The sequence below is a fragment of the Anolis carolinensis genome, chromosome 5 (assembly GCF_035594765.1).
Source record: "Anolis carolinensis isolate JA03-04 chromosome 5, rAnoCar3.1.pri, whole genome shotgun sequence".
Taxonomy (NCBI): domain Eukaryota; kingdom Metazoa; phylum Chordata; class Lepidosauria; order Squamata; family Dactyloidae; genus Anolis; species Anolis carolinensis.
The window spans coordinates 166,055,542-166,083,280 of NC_085845.1; the positions used below are offsets into that span (position 1 = coordinate 166,055,542).

Consider the following 27,739-nt stretch of genomic DNA (forward strand, 5'->3'; position numbering starts at 1 on the left):
ATGAAGAACGGCAAAGGAAACTGATCTGGGAGATACTTATGGCACCTTCTGAGGAAGACACGTTTGAAGGGTTTTCAAGTGATGAGGAATCAATGATTGAGGGAGGAGATGGGATAGATGTGAATAGAGGAACTAAGAGGGTTACTCGGGAGCAGAAATCAGATGAAGAACAGGAGAGGAAGAAGCTCCGGGATATATTTACTGCTCTCACAGAGGAGAAGTCATTTTTGGGTTTCTCTGGGTATGATGGGTCTGAGAGTGATGAAAATGGGGAGGGCACATTGGACTGGACTAGGGTACAAGAAATAAGGGATATGGGCACAGAGCCAACTGCTAGTGATGCGTTTGTGGGGTCTTCGGGACAGGAGGATTGACAAACTGCTGATACACCAGGGCCATGGGGAAACCTAAATCTTGATAGAAGATGGAGGAGCTGGAGGGACGAGAACCGGGATTCACGTGTGATGACAGGAACAGCTGTGGGAGATGACAATGGGGTAGAGCCCAGTTCATCTTCAGATAGTGATGTGTAAATTTAAAAGTAGGGTCTGAAATGGGAATCCTTTGCAGAAGGCACAGTGTCGTTTTGGCGTAGGTTTGTCCCTGCCTGTTTTTCCTGTTGGGCTTTGGGTCCTGGCTCTACAGCTTGGTGTTCCTGGTTCCTGTGATTCTTGGATTTGGACTGGACTACCGTGAATGTGCTTTTCTCCCTTTCTGGACCTTTGGACTGGCGACTTCGGCTCTGTTTGATGACCTCCAGTAACGACGCTTGGATTGGCTTATCGCGGTTGCAGCTTTCTCCCTTCCTGGTTTCAGTTTGACTTCACTTTGGCTCTGTTTACCCTCTTTGGAAAACTACCTTTGGATTGGCTATCGTGAATGCAGCTTTCCCCTGTTCCTGGCTCCTGGTTTGACTCGACTGTGGCTTGTGTAAACACCTTGAGGACGTCGTTAGTTTGTTTCTTCTGTTCTGCTGCTTTTTTGAACTTTGACTAGTTTTGTTTACTTCCTGAGTACAGCGATGCCTTCTAGGAAGTCTGTTTCAGCGTTGTTTGCTGCCAATTCCATTGACTGCATTTTTAATCCTGATTATCCACCCATTTAATCCGGATTATTTTCCGTTATTCCTTTTGAGCCCAGTTTGGGCTAATATTTTGAGTTTTGGTCAGAGACATTGCGGTCAAGTGTCTCTGAGCATGTGTTTGAGTTGCAATACATCTTTTGTTAAAACTGAGTATTGTGTGTGTGGCTCTTTAAGGCGCCTGTGTTCCGACACTTGGGGTGTGATAGTCACCTTAGCCCTTTCTCATATCTTTCTGATTTAAAGAGAATAACTTTTATTTTCCAAGCTTTGAAACTATTTAAATTTTATAGCATGTTTATTTGATGAAGTGCTCTACTATTTATTTCAATATCTTTTAAATATTTCTTTGTAAACTGCCCAGACAATGCATTTGAAGGGCATAAAATAAAAATGTAACAATCAATTCACAAAAGCAGTTGCTAAACAAAATCTTCCTTCTTTTGGCATCCTAATTTGACACCTGCAGTGAGAGTGAAACCCCCAATTTTAGAAGCTAAATGAATAGAATTAGATTTGCTAATATTTCAACCATTCAGAGTGGGATCTTCCTTTAAGTCCTTTTTGTTGTTAAAGGGTGGCGACTTTGAAGCAATATATGACAAAATCAATACTTTTGTACTCTGTAGTAAGACAACTACTGAACTTTTATATAAATAATCCTCATTGTACCATCTATGACTGCAAGATAAAAAGCATAAACTGAAGCTAGACTATCATCACCAACCAGTCTCAATTTATTTTAATGCCAGACTGTCACAACTTTTATTCTACTCAGAAGAATAAAAAGGTGATCCATTTGACACTTACTCTGAATATTTCTACTTAGAAATAAGATTTTAAAAATACTTAGGCAGTGCCTCTGACTACAGTCATTCTCCTCCTTTGTTCATTTGGCTACCAACTGTATTTTATGGTTCTCACCTCCATTTATTTGTTGGTGAAGAAGTGTGTGTGTGTGTGATTGTGTTTGTGAATATTAACAGAATAAGTAAAATCCAACAATTGAAGATTTTCAGACCAGAATCTGTCAAACTTCTGATTGCTGTGATACATATAGATCATTTAGAAAAATATATGGCAACAAGCATTTAGGACCTCTATCTAAAGATGCAGTAGACTAACTAACAAATTGATGCTATCCAGCTTCAAATTCCTGGGGCTGGTTCCAGTTAACTTTTGCTGACACTATAGCCTTTATTCTTCACCCATTAAACATAGAATCATAGAATAATAGAGTTGGAAGAGACCACATAGGCCATCTAGTCCAACCCCCTGCCATGCAGGAAAAGCAGATCAAAATACCCGACAGATGGCCATCTAGCCTCTGTTTAAAAGCTTCCAAGGAAGTCGCTTCAACCATACTCCAAGGCAGAGTTCCAGTGCTGAATAGCTCTTACGGTCAGGAAGATCTTTCTAATGTTCAGCTGGAATCTCCTTTCCTGTAATTTAATAATTTCTCTGAGTCCTAGTTCCTAGGGCACCAGAAAACAAGCTTGCTCCCTCTTTCTTATGACACCCTTTCACATATTTATACATGGCATTGGCTATCATGTCTCCTCTCAACCTTCTCTTCTGCAGGCTAAACATACCCAGCTCTTTGAGACGCTCCTCATAGGGCATGGTCTCCAGACCTTTGATCATTTTAGTCATCCTTCTCTGGACACCTTCCAACTTGTTAATATCTCTTTTGAACTGTGGTGCCCAGAACTGGACACAGTATTCCAGGTGAGGTCTAACCAAAGCAGAATACAAAGGCACCATGACTTCCCTCGATCTAGACGCTATACTCCTTTTGATGCAGCCCATCATACTGCTGGCTCATGTTCAACTTGTTGTCCATGAAGACTCCAAGATCTTTTTCACTTGTACCATTGTTGAGCCAGGCATCACCCATCCATTTCATTTTTTCCTGCCTCAGTGTAGTATCTTACATTTATCCTTGTTGAACTCATTTTGTTAATTTTGGCCCAACTCTCTAATCTGTTAAGGATAGCTAATCTGGAGCATTAGCTATCCCTCCTAATTTGGTGTCATCTGCAAACTTGATAAGCATGCCTCTAAACCTTCATCCAAGTCGTTAATAGTGATGCCGAATAGAACTGGGCCCAGGACAGAACCCTGCAGCACTAGTTATTAGTAATTAGTCCCTTCTTTCCAGGATGAAGTGGAACCACTGGTGATGCACTGGTGAGCATCCTTGGGTTTGGTCACTTAACCAGTTACAGATCCACCTAATAGTAGCTTTGTTTGGCCCACATTTGATTAGTTTGCTTGCAAGAAGGTCATGGATGACTTTGTTGAAGATCTTACTGAAATCAAGATATGATCCATCCACAGAATTCCCTACATCTACCAAACTTGTAACTCTAGCCAAAAAAAGAGAGATAAGATTAGTCTGGCATGACTTGTTTTTGAGAAATCCATGCTGCCTTTTAGTAATTGCAGCATTCCGTTCTAAGTGATTGCAGACTGCCTTCCAATGATCTGCTCCATAATCTTTCCTGGTATTGATGTCAGGTTGACTGGAGGGTAATTGTTGAGGTCCTCTTTTTTCTCTTCTTAAAGATAGGGAGGGACATTTGCCCTCTTCAAGTCTGCTGGGACTTCTCCTGTTCTCCAAGAATTTTCAGAGATTATTGCCAGTAATTCTGAAATGATTTCTGCTGGTTTCTTCAATATTCTTAGACGTGGTTCATCTGGCCCAGGAGACCTGAATTCATTTAGAGTAGCCAGATATTCCTGGACTACATTTTTACCTATTTTGGGTTGCATTTCCTCTATTATCTCTTCAGCTTCATACTGGTCAGGTTGAACACCAATCTCAGTTTGGGAGAATATTGAGACAAAGAAGATTTTGAGCAGCTCTGCCTTTTTGCTATCTTCTATTAGCAATTCGTCACCTTCTCCATTTAGAGCCCAACCAATTCCTTTTTCTACATGTTGGTTCCCTTCCTACCACTATGTAACTCTTCAGTGATTGCTGCTACTTTCTCTATTTTATACCACTATTAAATGTCACCAATAACACATTCACTTCAGTGAGATACCTGTATAAAAGTAATTACTTGCTTACATACTGGAATTATCAGAACTATTACTCTTATTTTAAAGAAATGCAATGCACCTATTGTATTTTCTGAAAATACTGGCATATCTCAATTATTAGGTCTCTCATAATGAAGTTACTTTTTACAAAGTATTTTGCATCCACCCCACCCCTTTTCTTCTTACTTCCTGTCTAGCTGGAAGGGGGGGTTGTTTTTGGTTTTTGCCAGCATCAGCTCTAGGAATATGGTGAAGAAAGGCAAGAGAAAGACAGACCTTTAGTGTCAGGTTGCAGCAGTATGCCTACAAGTAACCAATGCAAGAAAACTTTATCTGGGAAAGAATGGAATTCTACTCCAGCTAATCATACTTTAACTATCTATTCCAGGGGTCCCCAAACTAAGGCCCGGGGGCCGGATGCGGCCCATCGAAGCTATTTATCTGGCCCCCATGGCACAAGGGCAGAAGGGGTTTCGACTAAATGACCCAAGGGGTCTCTTCTTCTCTTACAACCATTATTATTATTATTATTATTATTATTATTATTATTATTATTATTATTATATTGTATGACACAGCAAACAAGATAGATATGCTGGATTTCGTATCACAAAATCACATTATTATTATTATTATTATTATTATTATTATTATTATTATTATTATTAACATTGAGGTTGGATGGCCATCTGTTAGGGGTGCTTTGCTTGTGCTTTCAGTGCACAAAGGCAGAAAGGGATTGGACTAAATAACCCAAGGGGTCTCTTCCAACCCTCTTTATTATTATTATTATTAATAATAATAATAATAATAATAATAATAATAACATTGAGGCTGGTGGCCATCTGTCAGGGGTGCTTTGCTTGTGCTTTCGGTGCACAAAGACAGAAGGGGATTGGACTCAATGGCCCAAAGGTTCTCTTCCAACACTCTTTATTATTATTATTATTATTATTATTATTATTATTATTATTATTGTTATTATTATTATTATTATTGCTCGGTGGCCAACTATAGTCCGGCCCTCCAACGGTCTGAAGGATTGTGAACTGGCTCCCTGTTTCAAAAGTTTGGGGACCCCTGATCTATTCCTTTCTACAATAGGCAAGGTAACCAGCATATGTCTCCGGGATTCCTGAATATGCACATGTGAATATAGAGAATATGTAGAAAAGGAGACAAGCCTGTCTCATCACTTTCCCCAGTACATTTTAAAAAGTGTAGAGATATACAATCAACCAGCAAAATGGAAACCATATCCACTGGAGAAAGAAAAGCTATTATTTCTGGATGCATTTTACAAGAAGCTTTCAAGTGGTCGCTAGAAGGTTCAAAATGTTTCTATTTACCTAAGCAAGGCTTACCAGCTAAAAATATTGCTGAAACATATTGAACTCTCTCTCTTTTCTCTTTCACTCTCCCTTTTGGCAGTACATGAACCTAGCATTTTTGCCATGTTTTCTCTGGCACCAGACTTTTCTGTTAAGACATAACACCCAAGAACACATCTACCTCACTGACTGAGGTATACTTGTAGCATAAATGGAAATACAATACAAAATACGGAATGGATACATTTTTGGCTATTAATTTATTATTATGGTGGCATATATTGGGTTTCTCAAGGAGCAACTTGAGAAACTGGTGGAAAAGAGCCCCCAGTGGCGCAATGGGTAAAACCCTTCTGGCGGCAAGACTGCTGTCTTGAAGGTTGGGTTGCTGACCTGAAGGTTGCCGGTCAGCAACCCAACCCGACGAGAGCATGGATGAACTCCTTCTGTCAGCTCCAGTTCTCATGTGGGGACAAGAGAAAAGCTCCCACAAGGATGATAAAAACATCCAGATGTTCCCTGGGCAATCCTTGCAGACTGCCAATTCTCTTACACAAAAAGGGACTTGGGATATACTGGTGAATTTCAGTGACAAACAGTTACATCTTTAGAAATAATTTAGAGGCAATTGATATTTTAGAGTATCTTATTTTAATGAAATAATAATTGGAGCCTCCGGTGACCTAGGGGATAAAAGCCTCATGACTTGAAGGTTGGGTTGCTGACCTGAAAGCTGCCAGGTTCGAATCCCACCCGGGGAGAGCGTGGATGAGCTCCCTCTATCAGCTCCAGCTCCATGCGAGGACATGAGAGAAGCCTCCCACAAGGATGGTAAAACATCAAAACATCTGGGCGTCCCCTGAGCAACGTCCTTGCAGACGGCCAATTCTCTCACTCCAGAAGCAACTCCAGTTGCTCCTGACACGAAAAAAAATGAAATAATACAACAAAAAAATAGAGATGGCATTAGTCATATAAAATTCTGAATTTTTCTCTGTGTTGATAGCCTAACAGAAGCAGAATTCACTCAACAACCATCTTGTGCCATTACATTTGATTAGTAATGTACATTCATCTGTCTTTAGAAAAGGTTCACTGAAATATCAGCCATCTGTACTTCTATGTTATAGAATAATGATTGATCTTTAGTAAAATTAATTGGAGAAATAATTTAAATAAATTACGGAGATCAAACATCTGGGATTCAAAAATGGAAACAGAAACAGAAAAAAAGCAAAACTGATCACACACAAAATAACGTGTTGTCGAAGGCTTTCATGGCCGGGATCACAGGGTTGTTGTATGTCTTTCGGGCTGTGTGGCCATGTTCCAGAAGTATTCTCTCCTGACGTTTTGCCCACATCTATGGCAGGCATCCTCAGAGGCTGTGAGGCATGGCTCACAGCCTCTGAGGATGCCTGCCATAGATGTGGGCAAAACGTCAGGAGAGAATACTTCTGGAACATGGCCACACAGCCCGAAAGACAAAAAATAACGGGTCAGCAATGTTTCTTTTTCCAAGTCTCTGAGAAGTCTTACATGTGTAGTTCAGTAGGTTACCCAAAGGTGAGACAGGTGCTAAAAATCTAAAAACTGAATATGACTCTTCCAAAGTAAGCATCAATTAAGAGCTGAGATCATATAACTGATCTCAAAGTCATCTACAACTATTCTCTGAAGGAAAACTGCATATCCGGGATGGGTGAAAACACAAAGCTTTGGGAGTCACACACACCCCTTCACGCACGATTACTGCCAAAATTGAGTAGCAACTGCAAACAGCAGTGAGGTTGAGGAGAATAGCAGAGTGTCCTCCAAAACCATTGAAATTCTGGGACATTTTAGAGCCTACAATGCCCTTGTGTTTTGAAAATTAAATTCACAGTACCAGCTTGAGTGCAAAAATTAACCATACTGCAGTTCTATAATAGTCAGCCTTGTACTATGTACTGAATGCACTTCACATACATTATCTCAGTAATTGTTACATCAACTCTGTATGTCAGGCACACTGTCAGATTCTATCAATTAAGACTATAGCTGAGAGCAATTGAAACTCAAAATGTTAGGATGCCAGTCAATAACTACAGGAAAATAGGGTTGAAAAGGAAGTGGTCTGTTCAAACTGCTATCAATTTATAGTAATTATTTGAGGGGCAAGAATGCATGATGGGGAGTCAAACACTCCTTCTCCCTGCATTGTACAAGAACGTACCAGGAAGCAAAAATATAGAAAGACACTTTTTTCCTGTCCCCTATAATCTGCAACTCTTCCTACTATACAACAAACCAATTTTCATTCCTGCCATATTGCAGTAATATTATGTTTGGGGTCAGCAGCTTTCTATTATAAGCAGTGTCAAGGAAAGAAGAGAGGAAGAGAATTCATAAAAATGGTGTGTGGTCCAAAAGGGAAGCTAAGTAGTGGGGTCTAAAAAGGAGCAGCAGTGGTTTGTTGGTGGGGGGAATGAAGTAATGGTGGAAACAGAAAAGTACAGGGGGACAATAATGAAAAGAGAGTTGCAGGACCTCTGACAGATGGAAAGGGATAAGAAAGAAAAACAGATAGTCAGAGGGAGTTATCAATCAGACGGAGAGAAAGTACAGACTTTGTTTTTCCACATTAGGGTCTACTTATAACAGGTTCTGCATAATTAAAATGGATTTAATCTGGCTCCAGACCTCTGGAGCAGGATGTTACTTTGGATTCCCTTCCTGCTGCTTCCTTCTCATAGTACTAGCATCGTTTAGTTTTCCTTCAGATGGAAAAATGTATGTACTTAGTATAAGTATTTCAGAAACACAGATCTATTTGACATCAGAATGTTAACATTTTATGAACAGAGTTAAAAAAATATTAACATTTACTCAGTAATAACTTAGGTTCAGAGCATTTTAAAAGATGATTTTTTTTCTATTTGTCTTGTCAGCAAATTCAGAAATTAGATAATCAAGCATTATTTCTCTGAGAATATAGTATTTTGTGGCTAGAACTGTTAACAATGACAGGGTCAGTTGTAAGCTTGTGGATCATGACTTATTTTTGATAAAGGGAAATTTAGGGAACATTTTCACAATTCACATTAGGAAATGGCAGAGTTAAATGAAGACAGAGAGCTATAGTAACAATAGGAACAACTTCATCTGAGTCCTTATTAAAATTACTTTTAAATTGTTATCTGCAGTCATCCCAAATGCATCACACCATTTCTAATAGATAGGAAATATATATAATATTTCAATCTGAAGATCAGAAAAAATTGACAGATCACTACCGTAGCGTGTCACTAAAGATTCTACATCTCTTTTTAGCTGACCAAGATTTGAGGAAGAAGTTTTGCCAGGAATCCCAAGAAATCCCACTGAATTTTTTTTTTTGCAGTGATTAATCTGCAGTCACTTTTTTTAATCTGGAAAAATTAATTTGTGCCTTCAAGCTATTATATATTTGATCTGAATATGTGGATCTCATGTGATTAATCAGTTTCTTTGTTTCTTCTTCAAATTCTGCAGTGAAGAGGGAAAACTAATTTCTATGCACAACAAACATAGCATCTACACCTGGTTTTTGTAAGAGTTAAAATTGTGAAGTACTTTATTCCATCATGTTGCCATAACATATTTTTTATTTTCATTTCTGTGCATTCCCCCTTCCCCCAAAGAGTTTGCTATCAACTCTACTACTACTTTCTGTTTGGAATCTCTGGCAGTGTTTATTCAAATTTCCAAAATACAGTGAGACGACATAAGTGTTTTTGTGCCATATTCTCTGCAGCACAATCTATATTCTCTGCAGCACAATCTTGCTAATAACAGAGTTTTTAAAGTTTTTTTCTTAGCAGTGCTCAATACTATAATTGATTCTTTGCCTTATGTTCCTCACGGGGTTGTTTTTAGGATAACATGGAATAGAGTACAATGTAAGCTACTTTGTACTCTTAGAAAAGGACAAAGTGATATAAATATAATAATAATAATAATAATAATAATAATAATAATAATAATAATAATAATAATAATCCGACAAACCATTGATCATATCCTCAGCTGCTGTAAGAAAATTGCACAGACAGACTACAAACAGAGGCACAACTATGTGGCCCAAATGATTCATTGGAACTTATGCCTCAAGTACCACCTCCCAGCAGCAAAGAACTGGTGGGATCACAAACCTGCAAAAGTACTGGAAAATGAGCACGCAAAGATACTGTGGGACTTCCGAATCCAGACTGACAAAGTTCTGGAGCACAACACACCAGACATCACAGTTGTGGAAAAGAAAAAGGTTTGGATCATTGATGTCGCCATCCCAGGTGACAGTCGCATTGACGGAAAACAACAGGAAAAACTCAGCCGCTATCAGGACCTCAAGATTGAACTTCAAAGACTCTGGCAGAAACCAGTGCAGGTGGTCTCGGTGGTGATGGGCACACTGGGTGCCATGCCAAAAGATCTCAGCCAGCATTTGGAAACAATAGACATTGATAAAATAACGATCTGCCAACTGCAAAAGGCCACCCTACTGGGATCTGCGCACATCATCCGAAAATACATCACACAGTCCTAGACACTTGGGAAGTGTTCGACTTGTGATTTTGTGAAATGAAATCCAGCATATTTATCTTGTTTGCTGTGTCATACTATGTCATTGTGTCAATAACAACAACAACAATAATAATAACAATGTTTGAAAATGATTAGACTGGGTAGTCTGTATTTGTAATCATCTTGTTCATACTTTCATAAAAATGCCACCAGTACAATGTTTTGTGATTTTCTTTCCTTTAGCCTTATAGAACACAAGTTAGTAATATTCTAAAAGAAATTAATTGGCCATTTCAGTGACTCTGACAAATATGCATGATTTTGACATGGGATTTCCCTCAAACCATACGGGGCCTAGTACTGAAACCAGAGAAATGTTACTTTATCAAACTGTTATAGTGGACACACAAACACACAATTGGTGAACTTTGGTGAAGATCCTATAGGATCCATGTTTGCAGTTTTACACATAATGGAAGCAAATACAGAAGTAACAAAAATAAAATAGTAGGCAAAAAGGTGGCTGCAATTAATCTACCCCCAGGCATCTATTCCTCAAACAAATTTCTTCCAGAAAGTCCAAAAGACCTTGGCAGATGCAGTTATCCAAGCCACTCCCTCAGTTTCTGGACATAAGCATTCAGAAGCCAACATTCAACAAATAAGCAGGTTGGAACAATCAGCTTCCTTTTCCTAATGTGGTAGAGCCATCTACCTCTTTTCTGCTAGACCTAAACAAAAGTTAAACTTTGGTTCTTAGTGGTCTAAAATATATAAAAAATAATGTATGAGTTTGAGGCACTGTTCCTATACAATCCTCACAAATTTTACAAGAAATCTCCATGCTAAAACTGCCACTGAATCATATGTTAGCTCTCTTTCCACATATGGTTTCAATAGTATCTTCTTTAAAGTGAATGGAGGTTACTTTTATTGTGGTTGATGGAAAGGATTTCATGTAAAAACAATGCAAATGTATGATGATCCATTTTTTAAATTTTTTTACTAACTCTAACTTTTACCTTGTTGTCATTTTGTCAGCTTCCTTACAGCAGACATTTTCTGACAATGACAATATTACTTTCTCTTAATCCCAATAGGACCGGCAAGTATGTACACCTGAATAGAATTGCTGCCCTTTCAAAAATACCTAGTCCCTATCTCCAGCAATTCCACCATTACAAAGTTTCTGTTCCATATTATCTTCAGTCTTCAACATCAGCACTCCTCTTGGGGACTAAAAAGTTAAGATCATTTTAAGCAGTGGTTTTCAAACAGTGCTCTGCGGAGTCCTTGGGTCTCCGTGAAGCCCACCTACTGAGGGGCTCTGAGGTTTCCTCCTCCTCTCCCACCAATATTTCTCTCCTCTTTCCTGCTCCTCCTCCTCACCCCGCTTCCCTTGCCGCCAAAAGCCTTTTTTCCTCACCTTCATCGCCTCACAGACCCTTTCCCCCTTGCCTTTCTTGCTTCCAAAATCCTATTTCTCTCCCACCACACAGGGGGTGCTTTGACTGTGCTTTTTCTGACGGGCAGAATGGGGTTGGACTAGATGACCCCTGGGATTTCTGCCATTATTATTATTATTATTATTATTATTATTATTATTATTATTATTATTATTATTATTACAAAGGCTGGAAGGCCATCTATTGGGAGTGCTTTCATTGTGCTTTTCCCTGTGTCGCAGAAGTAGGTTGGACTGGATGGCACCTGGGGTTTTCCACTGAATTACTGTTAATTTATGTTGGTTAAAATTGTTCATTTTAAATATTGTTTTGTTCTTTCTTTCCTATTTTATTTGCATTGTAAACCAGATATGTGCAGTGTGCATAGGAATTCGTTCATGTTTTTTTCAGTTAGTTCACACAAATACTTTCCATCCATTTGCCATTAGCCTGGCCTGTTTATCAAATTTTAAAACACAATGTGTTGCCCATCCCTGATATATATACATTATATCTATATCTATAAAAGAGTGATGGCATCACGGCAATTCACAAAACAACAAAAGTACAGGCCCCCCCAACCTCAAAATTTGACAACACAACCCATCATCCACGCCTCAAGGTTGATACAACAAAAAGAAAAGAAAAATAAAGTCCTAATTAGAGGGAAAGCAATAATTTTTTTTATCCAATTGCTGCCAATTTAGAGGGCTAATCTCTGCCCACTTGGTTGCCTAGCAACCAAGGGACAGCCAAGTTTCAGTTAGGGGACAGGCAGATTTAGGCCTCACTTAGGCTTCTTCCACAGATTATCTAATTTGCACTGGATTATATGGCAGTGTAGACTCAAGGCCCTTCTACACAGCTATATAACCCATTTATAATCTTATATTATCTGCTTTGCACTGGATTATCTTGACTCCGCACTACCATATAATCCACTTCAGTGTGCATTTTATACAGCTGTGAAGAAGGGGCCTCAGATAATCCAGTTCTGAGCAGATAATATAAGATTAGAAATATACAGTAGAGTCTCACTTATCCAACGTAAACAGGCCGGCAGGATAAGTGAATATGTTGGATAATAAGAAGGGATTCAGGAAAAGCCAATTAAACATCAAATTAGGTAATCGTTATACAAATTAAGCACCAAAACATCATATTATACAACAAATTTGACAGAAAAAGTAGTTCCATGCACAGTAATGCTATGTAGTATTTACAGTAGAGTCTCACTTATCCAACACTCGCTTATCCAACATTCTGGATTATTCAACGCATTTTTGTAGTCAATGCTTTCAATATATCGTGATATTTTGGTGCTAAATTCATAAATACAGTAATTACTATATAGCATTACTGTGTACTGAACTACAGTAGAATCTCACTTATCCAACATAAACGGGCCAGCAGAATGTTGGATAAGTGAATATGTTGGATAATAAGGAGGCATTAAGGAAAAGCCTACTAAACATCAAATTAGGTTATGATTTTACAAATTAAGCACCAAAATATCAGGTTATACAACAAATTTGGCAGAAAAAGTAGTTCAATACGCAGTAATGCTATGTAGTAATTACTGTATTTACGAATTTAGCACCAAGATATCACGATGTATTGAAAACATTGACTACAAAAATGCGTTGGATAATCCAGAACGTTGGATAAGCGAGTGTTGGATAAGTGAGACTCTACTGTACTTTTTCTGACAAATTTGTTGTCTAACATGATGTTTTGGTGCTTAATTTGTAAAATCATAACTTAATTTGATGTTTAATTGGGTTATCCTTAATTCCTCATTATCCAACATATTCGCTTATCCAACGTTCTGCCGGCCCGTTTATGTTGGATAAGTGAGACTCTACTGTACTGTATTTACAAATTTACCGCTAAAATATCACAATGAATTTAAAACACTGACTACAAAAACATTGATTATGAAAAGGCAGACTGCGTTGGATAATCCAGAACATTGTATAAGCGAATGTTGGATAAGTGAGATTCTTCTTTAATATGAAATAATTACTGGGATAGAATAATGCAGAACAATATAATCTCTAAAATCAGGACAGTAAATAAACAGGGGAATTCCACACAGGAAACAATCAGGGCCAGCTAACACCTCCCAACAAAGTATTCCCATCATCAAAGTCTGGCAAATCCTGTTTTCTCAGGGCCACAGACAGTAGAAGCACATAAAATATCGCAAACAACATCACTCTGAAAACAAGGGTATTCCAGACAGGAAACAATCAGGGCCAGCTAACACCTCCCAACAAAGTATTCCCATCATCAAAGTCTGGAAAATCCTCTGTTTTCTCAGGGCCACAGACAGTAGAAGCACATAAAATATCGCAAACAACACCACTCTGAAAACAAGGGAATTCCAGACAGGAAACAATCAGGGCCAACTAACACCTCCCAACAAAAAATTCACTCAGGGAGGAAACAGCCAGGCTTTAAAGCTGCAAGGCCATTACATCCTAATCATTTTTCCTAATTGCAGCATTCATACTTGCCTCCAACAAACAAAAAAAACCAATCAGAAATATTGTATATTCACAACCTTTAGGAAATAATATCCCCTGATGGCGCAGCGTGTTAAAGCGCTGAGCTGCTGAACTTCTGGACTGAAAGGCCACAGGTTTGAATTGGGGGAGCAGAGAGAGCCCCCACTGTTAGCTCCAGCTTCTGCCAACCCAGAAGTTTGAAAACATGCAAATGTGAATGCATCAATAGGTACTGCTCCGGCGGGAAGGTAACGCCTCTCCATGCAGTCATCCCACATGACCTTGAAGGAGTCTACAGACAACGCCGGCTCTTCGGCTTAGAAATGGAGATGAGCACCAACCTCCAGAGTCAGACACGACTGGACTTAATGTCTGGGGAAAACCTTTACCCTTGACCTTAACTACCACCAATTCCTCAATACTTTATTTCCCATACCACCATACTTCGCCACAGCAACGCGTGGCCGGGCACAGCTAGTAATATATAATATAATATATAAACATTTCTTGGGGCTCCATGAGAAAATTTTGCTTCAAAAAGAGCATTGTGACTGAAGAAGTTTGAGAACCTCTTATTTAAAGCATGGAGCTGCTCTCTTGGTTCCATAATGAACATTATGAAAGCACTGACCTTTCACACAGTTACTAAAACAAACATACAGCTTGAATACCATTGCTGTTGTCAGTGCTAGACTGATGTAAGAAAAAGAGTATATTGAATGCCTCCAAATTTTGTGCTGGTATTGCTTTTCATCATCAAAATAATCCAAAACAATGGAGAAAGGGTTTTTTTACAGATTTGTTGTTGGTCATTTGTTCCATTGCTTCCGACCCTTCGTGACCTCATGGACCAGCCCACGCCAGAGCTCCCTGTCGGCCGTGGCTACCCCCAGCTCCTTCAAGGTGGAGTCAGTCACTTCAAGGGCGACATTTATCTATCTTGTCCTTAGTCAGCCCCTCTTTCTTTTTTCCTTCCATTTCCCCTAGCATCATGTGCCCAAAAAAGCACTGTGTAGGCTATCAATGATCAAGGGACAAACAGCCAGCCATTTTAAGAAGTAACCTGAATCCTTAACAGTGGATTTTATTCATGTAATAGCATGAAACACAGTGCATATGTTCTGCCTTGGGCTTCCATTCCTAGCTCCTAGCCATTTAGAGTTCAAAGAGTGGATTATTCATTCTTTACTTTCAAATTCTTACGATATTAATACGTTTATGGAAACATTCAGCCCAATATGAAAGCCACACTATGACTGAGATTCTGTTGAATTACACAAGCTGTAGTGAAAGTAAAATGGCTATTGGCCCAGTGGCAATAGGGAAAGACAGAGAACATTGTTGCTATTCAGAAAAAAAAACCCTCCCTCTTGGCTTGTGAGCTGTTTGGCAGCTAACAGGGGAGCTTTCTCACATGACAACAATTACTGTCTGTATTTCTCCAACTGCTACTATGTATCCTTGCAAAAATCACAGGGATGTAATTTGGAAGTAATTTTCTTCTTGAAGGAAGCAATGAGTAATTTTAGCAATTTTCTTCCCACTATAAGACAGGCTTTAAAAATCATGTCGTTTTTTAAGTCTATTCGCAATTTACAATTTAGTTCCATGCAGAAATACTATTGTCATAGAAAAAGCTGTTTCCTATGCAGAAAATGTTGTTTTCTATGGAAAATAATATGTGAATTTTATGCAGAATACATCCTGAATTGTGAAGATTCCCAGGAAGCTTCTCATTGGGGTTCTTGATACTCAAAATATTTTAAAATAATTTCTAATATTGTTATTGGCCAGAGTTGTTATTATTGTTGTTGTTGTTGTTGTTGTTGTTGTTGTTGTTGTTGTTAGAATCATAGAATTGCAGAGTTGGAAGAGACTTCACGGGCCATCCAGTCCAACCCCCTGCCAAGAAGCAGGAAAATCTCATTCAAAGCACCCCCGACAGATGGCCATCCAGCCTCTGCTTAAAAGCCTCCAAAGAAGGAACCTCCACCACATGCTGGGGCAGAGAGTTCCACTGACGAACAGCTCTCACAGTGAGGAAGTTCTTCCTGATGTTCAGGTGGAATCTCCTTTCCTTTGAAGCCATTGTTCTGCGTCCTAGTCTGCAGGTCAGCAGCAAACAAGCCTGCTCCCTCCTCCCTATGACTTCCCTTCACGTATTTGTACATGGCTATCATAATAATAATAATAATAATAATAATAATAATAATAATAATAAACTTTATTTATACCCCGCCACCATCTCCCCATTGGGGACTCGGGGCGGCTTACATGGGGCCATGCCCAGAACAATACAATATAACAAAATATAACAGAACAACAAATCATAGCACATTAAACAACACAATAAAAGAAAATATACACTACATTAAACAAGATCAAAGAACAATAAAACCAAGGGCGGGCCACATGAACACTAGATTAAAACTCGAGGTGAGAAAGGAAGTAGGAGTAAAAACCACAGAGGACAGGATCATAAAGTGGCGGTGCGATCTGGAGGACAAATATTGAAGGAGAGCAGCAAAAGGGATGTATGTAGTGATTACTCTCCAAAGGCACAACGGAAAAGCCATGTTTTCAGGTCTTTCTTAAAGGCTGCTAGTGTGGGGGCTTGCCTAATCTCACCGGGCAGTGAGTTCCACAATCGGGGGGCCACAGCAGAGAAGGCCCTCTCCCTTGTTCCCACATGTCTCCTCTCAGCTTTCTCTTCTGCAGGATAAACATGCCCAGCTCTTTAAGCCACTCCTCATAGGGCTTGTTCTCCAGACCCTTAATCATTTTAGTCACCCTCCTCTGGACGCTTTCCAGCTTGTCAACATCTCCCTTCAACAGCGGTGCCCAGAATTAGACACAGTATTCCAGGTGTGGTCTGACCAAGGCAGAATAGAGGGGAACATGACTTCCCTGGATCTAGACGCTATATCCCTAGTTATGTAGGCCAAAATCCCATTGACTTTTTCCACCGCTGCATCACATTGTAGGCTCATGTTTAACTTGTTGTGTATGAGGACTCCAAGATGTTTTTCACACATACTGCTGTCGAGCCAGGCGTCCCCTTTCTGTATCTTTGCATTTAATTTTTTCTGCCTAAGTGAAGTATCTTGCATTTGTCCCTGTTGAACTTCATTTTGTTAGTTTCGGCCCATCTCTCTAATCTGTTAAGACCGTTTTGAATTCTGCTCCTGTCTTCTGGAGTGTTAGCTATCCCTCCCAGTTTGGTATCGTCTGCAAACTTGATGATCATCCCTTCTAACCCTTCATCTAAGTCGTTAATAGAGATGGTGAACAGAACCGGGCCCAGGACAGAACCCTGCAGCACTCCACTCGTGACTTCTTTCTAAGATGAAGATGATGCATTGGTGAGAACCCTTTGGGTTCGTTTGCTTAAACAATTACAGATCCACCTAAGCGTAGTTTTGCCTAGCCCACATTTGACTAGCTTGTTTGCCAGAAGGTCATGGGGGACCTTGTCGAAGGCCTTACTGAAATCCAGATAGGCTACATCCACAGTACTCCCCGCATCTACCCAGCTTGTAACTCTATCGAAAAAAGAGATCAGATTAGTCTGGCATGGTTTGTGTTTGATAAATCTGTGTTGACTATTAGCAATGACCGCATTTGTTTCTAAGTGTTTGCAGACCACTTCCTTAACAATCTTTTCGAGAATCATGCCTGGTATCAACGTGAGGTTAACCAGACGGTAATTGTTTGGGTCGTCCCTTTTTCCCTTCTTGAAGATAGGGACCACATTTGCCCCCCTCCAATCTGTTGGGACTTCTCCTGTTCTCCAAGAACTCTAAAAAATGATTGCTAGTGGTTCCGAAATAACTTCCGCTAGTTCCTTCAATACTGTTGGGTGTAGTTGATCTGGCCCTGGAGACTTGAATTCATTTAGAGCAGCCAGATATTCCTGGATGACTTGTTTCCCTTTGGGGTTGGATTTCCCCCAATCCTTCATCCACTCCATATTGCTGAGGTTGAGGCTGGTTTTCTATTTCTGAGAAGACTGGGACAAAGAAGGCATTAAATAGTTCTGCCTTTTCCCTATCCTCTGTCAGCATTATCCCATCTTCTCGCAGAGGCCCTATCGTCTCCTTGTTCTTCCTTTTGCTACTGACGTAAGCAAAGAAGCCCTGTGGGGACTCAAGGTGGCTAACACTCCACAGTAGGCAAGTTTAAAGGGTGCAATACAAAAGTTAAAAACAATTAAAAGCTAGAAAATGTTATGGAAGTGTAAATTATTATCAACAGGAATCCAAGAGGTGTAACACAGTTTGCTGAACAAAGCAAGATCTAGATCACTCATGTTCAACCCAGCAACGGTTATTTTACTCCATGTTTTTTCTTACTTTGTTCTTTGGATACTCAGCTCCTATACCTAAGGACTTGGTATTACCTAAAGATTGTCAAATGATCGCCATATCATCATATTATCATTCCTTTTACCATTGGCCAGTTGTAGAAAAAGAACAAGGAACAGAAATACTTTCTTCTTGGAGATCTTTGCCGTTTTTCGTACATTCCTAATAATTCCTGTTCTCTTTCCCTCTCTTTTCTAGAACCTCACTACAGAAGAAAATTGTTGCTTTACTAACGAACACCCAACATGCACATATAATCAAGTTTGCTCCCAAGAGTAAACAAAACGCATCTTGGAGGAATTGGGCACCTTACATGAAACCTCATCAAAGAACTGTCAACTATCTAGAACAAGTTATGAGTAGGTGGCTTAGATGACACAATCCATCAGGACAAGAATCTGCTCTCCCTTTGTATTTACAGCCCCCAATCACATAATTAAGATGGAGACTCTGGTAACGAGTGCTCAACATCTAGAAACACAGGATTAATGAATATGTCATTAATCAAGTAACAACCATAACATTTTAAATTCTTATTTAGTCTTTCTTGTAGGTTGGTAAGATAATATCAGCATCAGATTTACTCCAGTTGATAAAATGAAATTATTTCAAAACATGGATATTTTTACCATTGTCCTACCTCTCAAAACATGTATTAATTAAACAATCTGAAAGCAAAAAGAACTTACTTGGTACACCATTGCTAATCTCTCCCAGTCCTGTGATTATACCAGCATCTATGGAACTCATAATTTTATCAATCTGCAAAGAAAAAATAAGAAAAAGATAAGTCTGACATTAAGCGTTGTTAAATGTTTCCAAGCATGGAAGCAAAATATATAATTTCGTTAAAGGATAATGGCATCATTGAGAAGCATAAAATTAAAAGACCTTTTGAATTATTTGCAGAGACCACAAAGAAGCAAGGCACTTTAACCTTGAATGCTCAAGTCTCATTCACTTAAAAGGAGTTAGCCATGTAGGAGTCATTTAATTGAATGTGAAGGGCTCCTAATTCTGATCTATACCTTATATTAATAGAAAAATTAGTGGATTGACAAAATAAATAAAGTATTTTCTCTGATCAAATATTTCACATTATAAATAAATGCATACTTAATATAACATATGCAATATTTTAATAGGCTGCATTCTTTTCTATTCTTATGCAACAATTACTAATCAAAAAGTACATATTCTTTACAGACAGTGCATATGGGCTACTTGATCAATTAACCTGGTTTCACCCATAACCATTGTGCCTGCATATTCTTCTGTTGTACTTTGTTATAGGTAGAGTGGTACATACAGTTGGCTTTTCCTGGAATAATAGAAAAGTACTTTTGTTTTTATTATATTCTATAATAATAATAATAACAATAACAATAATAACAAAAACAGTAACAATAACTACTACTCAGGATAATTCCTTGAGTTTACAAACTGCACTATGGAAAGTATTAGTAGGTTTCCACCTGAAAGCTGCAGCAAGCCATAGATTACATCTAGATGACTGAATTCTCGGTGGAGATAATAACATCCATTACGCCTGTGGCTTGGCAGCAAAAACGTCTGAATTTGTTCTGTATATCTAGAAGGTATGTGGCATATCATATTACATTATAGATTCTCTGCGAGATACAGTCTGACTTTTATTTTCCTAAAAAGCATAGCACACTTATGGGCATGTGCAAAGGCTTGCATATATGCATGCTTTTGACACTTTCATAGTAACAGCTCCTGTACCACATGAAAAATCAGTTTTGAAACTCTTGGCTTTACAACTTTCTTTTGAGATGTTTTTTAAAGAACGCTAAAGTTTCAGTAGTGACTTTGTGGAAATGACATGGAAGGCTACTGAGGGAAACACATATATGTTTGTGGACACACTATTAAAAGATGCAATATGCACCGTGACCATAGAAAACAGTCTCTACACCAGGCATGGGCAAACTTTTTTGTCTTGGGGTCGCATTGTAGGCCCGGCTGAGAGGACTGGGCTGGGAAAGAGGGTGGCCAGGCAAGTGCTGGGTGGGATGAGCCCGGGAGGGGGAGGGCCTGGAAGAGGGTGGGCCAGAAGGGGCGGAGCATTCTCAAATTGTTCTCCTCACATAAGGACAAGGCTGCTCACTCCATCCTTATGCTGGAAGGAAAATGAGGCATGTGGCAACTGCCCCGATCCTTCTCCCCCGATCTTTGGGCTGTACTCTCATCATTATGCTGGGAGGAGGGCGAGACAGATGACTGCCATCCTCTTGGCATAAGGCTGCTCACATCATCCTTATGCTGGGAGGAGGGAGAGACATGTGGTGAAGGAGGGAGAAACATGTGGTGGCTAAGAGTGCTCCAGACAGCTCTCAACTGCTGCGTACCTTCCTCCCCCATCCTTTCTGCATAAGAATACGGCGGGCCACAATTTCCTTATGTCAAGAGGACAGGGAAAATGAGGAGGGCCTGAGGTAAGCACCCAGGGAGCCGCATTCGGCCTCCGGGCCTTAGTTTGCCCATTCCTGCTCTACACCTATTTGTTTCTTCTTTGTCCATTCAGAACAATATTATCTACTGTGATTATGGTAAAAAGAAACTCAGGCAGGGATCTTTCTCAGCACTTGCTACCCAAGGTCCTAACCCAACACAGTTTTTATCTTTCATATATGAATGCATGTATAAAAAAGATAAAAACTTACTTCTTCCCACTCAGAAGTAAATGATGGTGTTCTTTCAGATGTTCCTTTAGAGTTTTCAGGGTCTGGTGTAGATTCATTCCAATTTCTTCTTGCTTTTTGTTCAGTAGGTGGATAGGAAATTAGGTTAGAGTCAGATTTTGAAACGTATTTGGATAAATGCATATCAAGAAGAGTCTTTGGCAAAGATCTTATTCTTCCTAGTGTGCAAGCACGTTCCACAAACCCTGCAGCATTAACAATCCATTGATCCCCAGTTCTTGTAATGCCAGCCAGTGTTTTAGTTTCTCCTAGATTATTTTTTGAAAGAAATACAGTTCTGTTTGAAACAAGTGGTTTTTTCTTTTTAATTGGAGGATCAGTGCTGTTTTCTTGCTGTAATTGTGTTGTATTCAAAATACTCAGGTTCAAGCTACTATCATTATGTAATTCATCAGATGGGCTTGCTTTTCTGTATAGCTGAAGTGGATTATCAGGTGGATCACAAGAAGGTGATGATCCATGAAGCAGACCAGCAAACTGCTCAGAAGGATAGGCTTCAAGATGCTCACTTTCAATTGATGTTTGCTGGGTTCCTGTAAAATATAGTATTTCTTTCAATTTACAATTTTAATCAAAAACTTCTCTAAAATATAAACAGACATCTTTAATTGAAATGTGTCTTCATTCAATTGCAATGTGTCTTTAATATATTGATTTGGGTACATTGTCAAATGAGAAACACAGTTGTATGGTTATTGGACTATGACTCTGGGGACCAGAGTTAATCCCTGTTCAACGATGGAAATTTACTGGGTGACCTTGGACAAATCACACACTCTCAACCTCAGAAGAAGAAATATTGCCAAGAAAACCCTGTGATAGGTTTGCCTTAGGGTTGTCATAAGTCAGAAACAACTTGAAGACACACAAAACACATGATCATCCCAACAACACAGTCCAGAATATCATATGTTTTAGACCTTATAAAGCCACCACTATAGTCAACACTATAGCCTTATAGGACTTGAAAAACTAATCTATTATGGCACAATATTTTGTGAATCTAAAGCAGCACAAGTACAATTCTCATTTGGAAGATAGATTTATGCACACAACTGAACAGAACAAATAGGAAATAGGATAACATTGATGAAATGGGCTTGAGTTGATTAGTACTTAAATTGCTAACCTTCAAGGTACCACACTTCTCTGTGTATTAGAAACTATTAACATATCTCCTCTAGAGTTTACCCCATAGGTAAGGAAGTCTAAGGGCCCTTCTACACTGACCAAATAATGCATTTTGAAGCTGAATTGGCTGCCATGGCCACAAAATGCACACTGCCAATGTGCACTGCAGTAGGCATGTAAGGATTCAGCCCAAAAATGTGCTGCAACAGATGCCAGTGTATAACAGATCCAGAGCGAAATCGTCTCTGTAGACACCTGCCCCTTTTGAGGCCCAGTAAAGAATCCCAAATGAGGGCTGGTGAAAAGCACCCCAAGGGCATAACTGGGCAGAAGCGGGCTAATCAACCCCTGTCACTTTCCCTTTCCCCCCCACCCATATGCCTCCAGTGCACTAATTTGCATATCTGCAATGGAGGTGGGCATCTGTAAAGTGGTTTGAGACTAGGTTTCATGGCAAAGGTAATAACCTTCTTAGCATCAAACCAGTTTCAAACTGGATTGTAGCATCAACACAGAAGCATCCTAAGATGTGTGTGTGTGTTTGCCCAAAGTAAGGCAGTAAACATAACATGATAGATACTTGAACCTTCTTACTCACAATCCAGTATTTAGATAGTGAACATTGCTGGTACTAAATATTTTCTATACCTGTGATTCATCCCCCTGCTTTCACATAAAGCATAGTGAAAAAAGACCTACTACATGCAAAGTATAATAATTATCCTAAACCCATAAGTCTGATGTAAAATCAGATTAATGTATAACTGAATAGATGAAAGAATGGGCCAGTAATAGAGGCCACAATTCTCCTGTGGCTTTGTTATTGTATTTTACTAAAATAAATATGTGCAGCTGCTATTTGTGTACTTTTGTAATAAATTATAAATAATCTGTCCAAAATAGAATTTTGTTATTTGGTAATGTCTAAAAATACATTCTAACTGCATGGTTTGCTAGCTTGATTTTCAAATTAATTGATAATTAACACAGAATCTCAGTATTTCAGCAGTGCAAATCATGCATTGTGTGAGGGGATAGAAGATGACTTTCTCTGTTTGGCTTTCTGGTTGAGGAATCCCCTCCTTCTGGAGGCTCAGGACTGCTGCTGGTATCATTCTGACATCAAGTTAAAACAAGACTATTATTACAAACATGGCCAGTCAGATACCTTAAGATATAAGGACAGGCATGTATAAATATATAAAAAAATAGAAATAAAAACTGGGTTGCTGTGAGTTTTCCAGGCTGTATGGCCATGTTCCAGAAGCATTCTCTCCTGACGTTTTGCCCACATCCATGGCAGGCATTCTCAGAGGTTGCGAGGTCCTCAGCAAAGAATTCTTCTGGAAAATGGCCATACAGCCCAGAAAACTCACAGCAACCCAGTGATTCCAGTCATGAAAGCCTTCGACAACACAATGAATTAAAACCCCTTCAAAAGTGTCATCATAAATACTCAATACATGAGATGCATTTTAAATCAGTCTCATCCAGACTTTGATTCACTATTAATACAGTTACACCTGAATTTTTTTTTTTAAAAAAAACTCCCTTCAAATGAAGATACTTTTTCCAAATGGGAGAACACAGCAATGTGCTTCTGCCCAATTTAAATAGTTTATTAAAAAAAAACCAATTTAAAATGAAAAACAGAAAAACATTTCCATTGCTAAGGCATTTTTAAAATTATCATTTATTCTAAAGCCAAATTTGCTAATTGGCTCTTTCTTTTATGAGTTTTAATAATGAAAAGCTTTGTGGCAACATGTAACGTACTCTGTGATACATTTTGCTTGTCAAATAGCACCAGCTTTTGTTTTCCTATTGCCTCCTATCTTTGAATTGCAATTTTGAAAGCATTGCAAATAAAAACAAAATGGCTTGCAAGACAATCAGATTTAATGTACACACTGGCAACACAGAAACATCATCACAAAAACAAACACATTTTTCTTTTGTATTCCATCCTCCAGTGTGTGTGGGTGTGTTGCATCAGACTAAAATCCTTCTGAATATGACAAAAACATGCATCAGATACAGCTGAATATTTGAATCAAATACTAGACACAGTTGAATAAAATACTATAATGCCAAAATATATACTAAATACTGCCACTTTCTTTGCTGTTGGAATTAGTAATAAATGAATTATTCTCAAACATAGAACAAAGACGTGCAGTCACCACACACATGAATAGATTCTTTAGACGAGTAATATTTGTAGAAAAAAGCCTTAACATGTAGTGAATCAATTATAGCTAACATATTATATCAATAATAGGCACTGCTGTTGCCATAGCAAGAGATCCTAAGTGTAGAATAAAATCTCCAGCTTGAAATGTGTGCCATAGCTATGGTAACAAGCACATTATGACACCTGTGCTACAAATCTATTTAAATTCTATCTTTGATCCAGGAAGAAATTTTAGTGATACATATCTAGAATACCAATCTATAAATGTAACACCAGCAATAATTGCTGCATATTCTCTGCAATGATTGACAATCAACAATGAGGAGAACAGCTGATTATTTATCAAGTCTCTGATGCTTTATCTCTGAAGGTTTACAAAAGGGTGGGGGGAATCTATTTTAAAATCTTGAAAAATGCTCTTCCTGAAAGCATTCCAACATATAGTAAAGACCTTTGTGTTTAGACAAGCCTTTGTTGCTCGATTTTAAGTAATTCGTATTGCACTGTCTACCATATCATTGCTCTGTATTTTTATTGCATTTTATGCAGTCTTATGGTGTTTTGATTCCTTTCCGTTGTCCTTTTTCAGTTCATCTTGAACACTGTGAAACTACTAGAAACTACTAGGGATATGCGTGATATATATTTCCTTCGTGCATTCGTTTCATGTCGACCGTGCTTGCTTTTGTTTTCTGGCCACATGGCCTCCATGCCTACAATCACTTCCTCATGTGTCAGAGAAGAATGTGGGGAGGAGGTGATCCTTGGCCAATCGGAGGCCAAGGAATCACTGAAATGGGCTGGGCAGGAAGGGCAGGGAGGGTATATAAGGGGGGGGCTGCCCCTAAAGCAGCCATTGCTGTTGCTGGGCGCTGTGGCTGACTGTGGCTTGTTGTTGCTGTTGCTGTGTCTCTGCTCGGCTTGCCTTTTTCCTTTTGTGCCTTGCCTTTCTGGTGAGGGCACTAGGACTGGGGTTTTGGTTTTGGGTTTGGCATTTTGCCGGGCTGCTTGCCTTATTCATTTTTTTAAAATCCTTTTCTTGTTAGGCTTCCTTTCTCCATTATCTCACTGGCTCTTTCTGTATTGTCTGCCTCTGCCTTGATCCTCCATTTTCTTTGGGCTCCCATTGCCACCAATGGCACAACATTTTTCATTTTTTCGTAAGCGAGACAAAAATTCTATTCGTATAGGTGCACTGTTTATGGAAATTGAAACAAATATGAAAATGAGACAAAACAAATGAAACTACACAAAATGAACAGCAATTCCATTCAAATGGACAACACTAGAAACTACTAGAAAAAAAATGAATACTACAAAACAAGTGAAACAAAGAAAACATATTGGCTTATAGCAACAAAACAAAACAAGATAATACATTCTACAGAAAAGAACATTCACCACTCATCTCTAAATAACAACATGGTTTCAACTTGTCTCTCTATATATTTAGATAACCGATTAGTACAGATACAAAGGAAGACCAAAGACAATAAAAAATAAACTAGCAGACGAATATACTGGGGGAGGGGGGGGAATCAAAATTTTCAGATTTCAATTTAAGTGTGACTATTAGGATTGATAGAAAGTTTGAAAACAATGAAGCCCAAATGAGTAAAGGAGCTTCCAGGAAATACAAGATGTTTAATGACAGTTCAGCCTATTTATATTACTATAACAAAGCCTTTCATGTATTTTTGGGCTGTGAATCCTATGATACCTCACTAAATCGTGCCCATGAACGTTAGGGCTCCTATGATTTGAAGCTCAACAAAAACTGATGGGCCACAGTTAGGCAACTCTGGATTACAATTGTTTGCCCCCTTGTGTGCAGATGGAACGGCCAGATTTGTCAAAATAAAATGCAATCAAATCCCCCAAACTGCCTTTAACCTGACCCCAGTCCCTTCTCCTCTCACTTTCCCCCTTTGTTCTGGTGGAATGTCTTGGGGGTCTGTCCTGGGCCTGGTGTTAACAATTGTATAAGTAGCTTGATAATCAATCTGCAGATGGTACCAAATGGGGAAAAGGGGTAGCTAATATCCCAAGCACAGGGATAAAGAAATTCCATTCTGCTGACAACCAGAGCATGTTTGAATGACATTTTCATGATATTACTTAAGCATTTTAAGTTTAAGCTGATCCAGGATTCCTAGGCCTACTTTTTTCCCTCCAATTCCCTTTACATTGGATGAAAGTACCCAATTTGGAAAAGGAAAATGATTGTTCAGTTACTTTCTGTGAAGCAAGTAATTTGATCTGACAAATTTCTCTAACAAATTAAATATGTAGGAGGACTGAATATGTAATATCTGTTGACTGAATTAATGATAATTTAAAAATGATACAAAAACAATATTACTAATGTTTCAATTGACAGCTCACTGGCTTGAAACAAATTGCTAAACAAATTATCTCTGGCACCTGGACACATCTACTTAAAGGAGACTGTCATCTGATCAAACATTCTTACAACTGTAGCCTTGTGACTTCCGTTCTGTCAGTGACTTCATCTCAGATGTTCATCTAATTTGCTTTTCTGACCACTGATAAATTAGAAGCTGATTTATATTTGTTTAATATTTTTCAAATGAGTAGATTTATTCATCAAATCAGATTTATACAGGTTTTGGTTGTCTTCCACAGTCATAGCTCATTTCTTGATATTGAAATAAAGAAATAAGATTAAATTAGCATCTCTCTGGAATACAGTGGCATGCAGCTCCACTGCCACAGCAATAGGAGTCAGAAGAAACATCACATCTGTGCCGCATCTACATTATAGAATTAATGCAGCTAGGCACCACTTTACCTGCCATGGTTCAATGCTATGGAAACAGAGGAGTTGTAGTTTGTTGAGGCACCAGCACTATTTGGCAGAAAAGACTAAAATGACAATTCCTATTATTCCATTGTATCGTGCCATGACTGTTATGGTTGAGCCTTCTGGCTCCGGTACTAGGAGACGGGGTCGTAAGACTCCTCGAGAGTCAGACTCTTTTGAGGAGCGTGAAAGGAAACGGCTCCGGGACTTATTTGCAGAACCAACAGATGAGGACTCCTTTGAGGGTTTTACCGAGGGAATGGAGGAAGAGATGGTTAGCTCAGAGGAGGATGACATGGAGTGGACTCGTGTGAGGGAGGATTTGGGTGTCACCGGCAATGATAGCATGGGAGACGACTGGCGGGTTGCAGGATCAGACCCATGGACGGGCTGGAGGGATGGAGCGGGATCCACAGCTGGGGATGCTGTGGGGCGTAGTCAAAGGTGTTTTAGCTCTGATGAGGATGATGATGAGGAGGCACCTGGAATTAGGATAGCAGCTGACAGCGATGAGGAGTTATGAACTGGGATAAAATGGGG

At 39.1% G+C, this 27,739-nt stretch overlaps 1 protein-coding gene across 10 annotated transcripts in view; it reads right to left on the bottom strand.

Annotated features, from left to right (window-relative positions):
* anks1b (ankyrin repeat and sterile alpha motif domain containing 1B) overlaps positions 1–27,739 on the bottom strand; it is a 444,290-nt gene that overhangs the window by 265,962 nt on the left and 150,589 nt on the right. For all 10 annotated transcript variants that reach the window (XR_010006296.1, XR_010006295.1, XR_010006294.1 and 7 more), the window contains 2 exons: positions 21,012–21,583; positions 19,014–19,086 (listed from right to left, as the gene is read on the bottom strand). Coding sequence is in view for 7 of the 10 variants with exons in the window: in XM_062980966.1 (XP_062837036.1) it covers positions 19,014–19,086; positions 21,012–21,583 (645 nt within the window). In the remaining 3 variants the exon portion in view is untranslated. The remainder of the gene's footprint in view (positions 1–19,013; positions 19,087–21,011; positions 21,584–27,739) is intronic.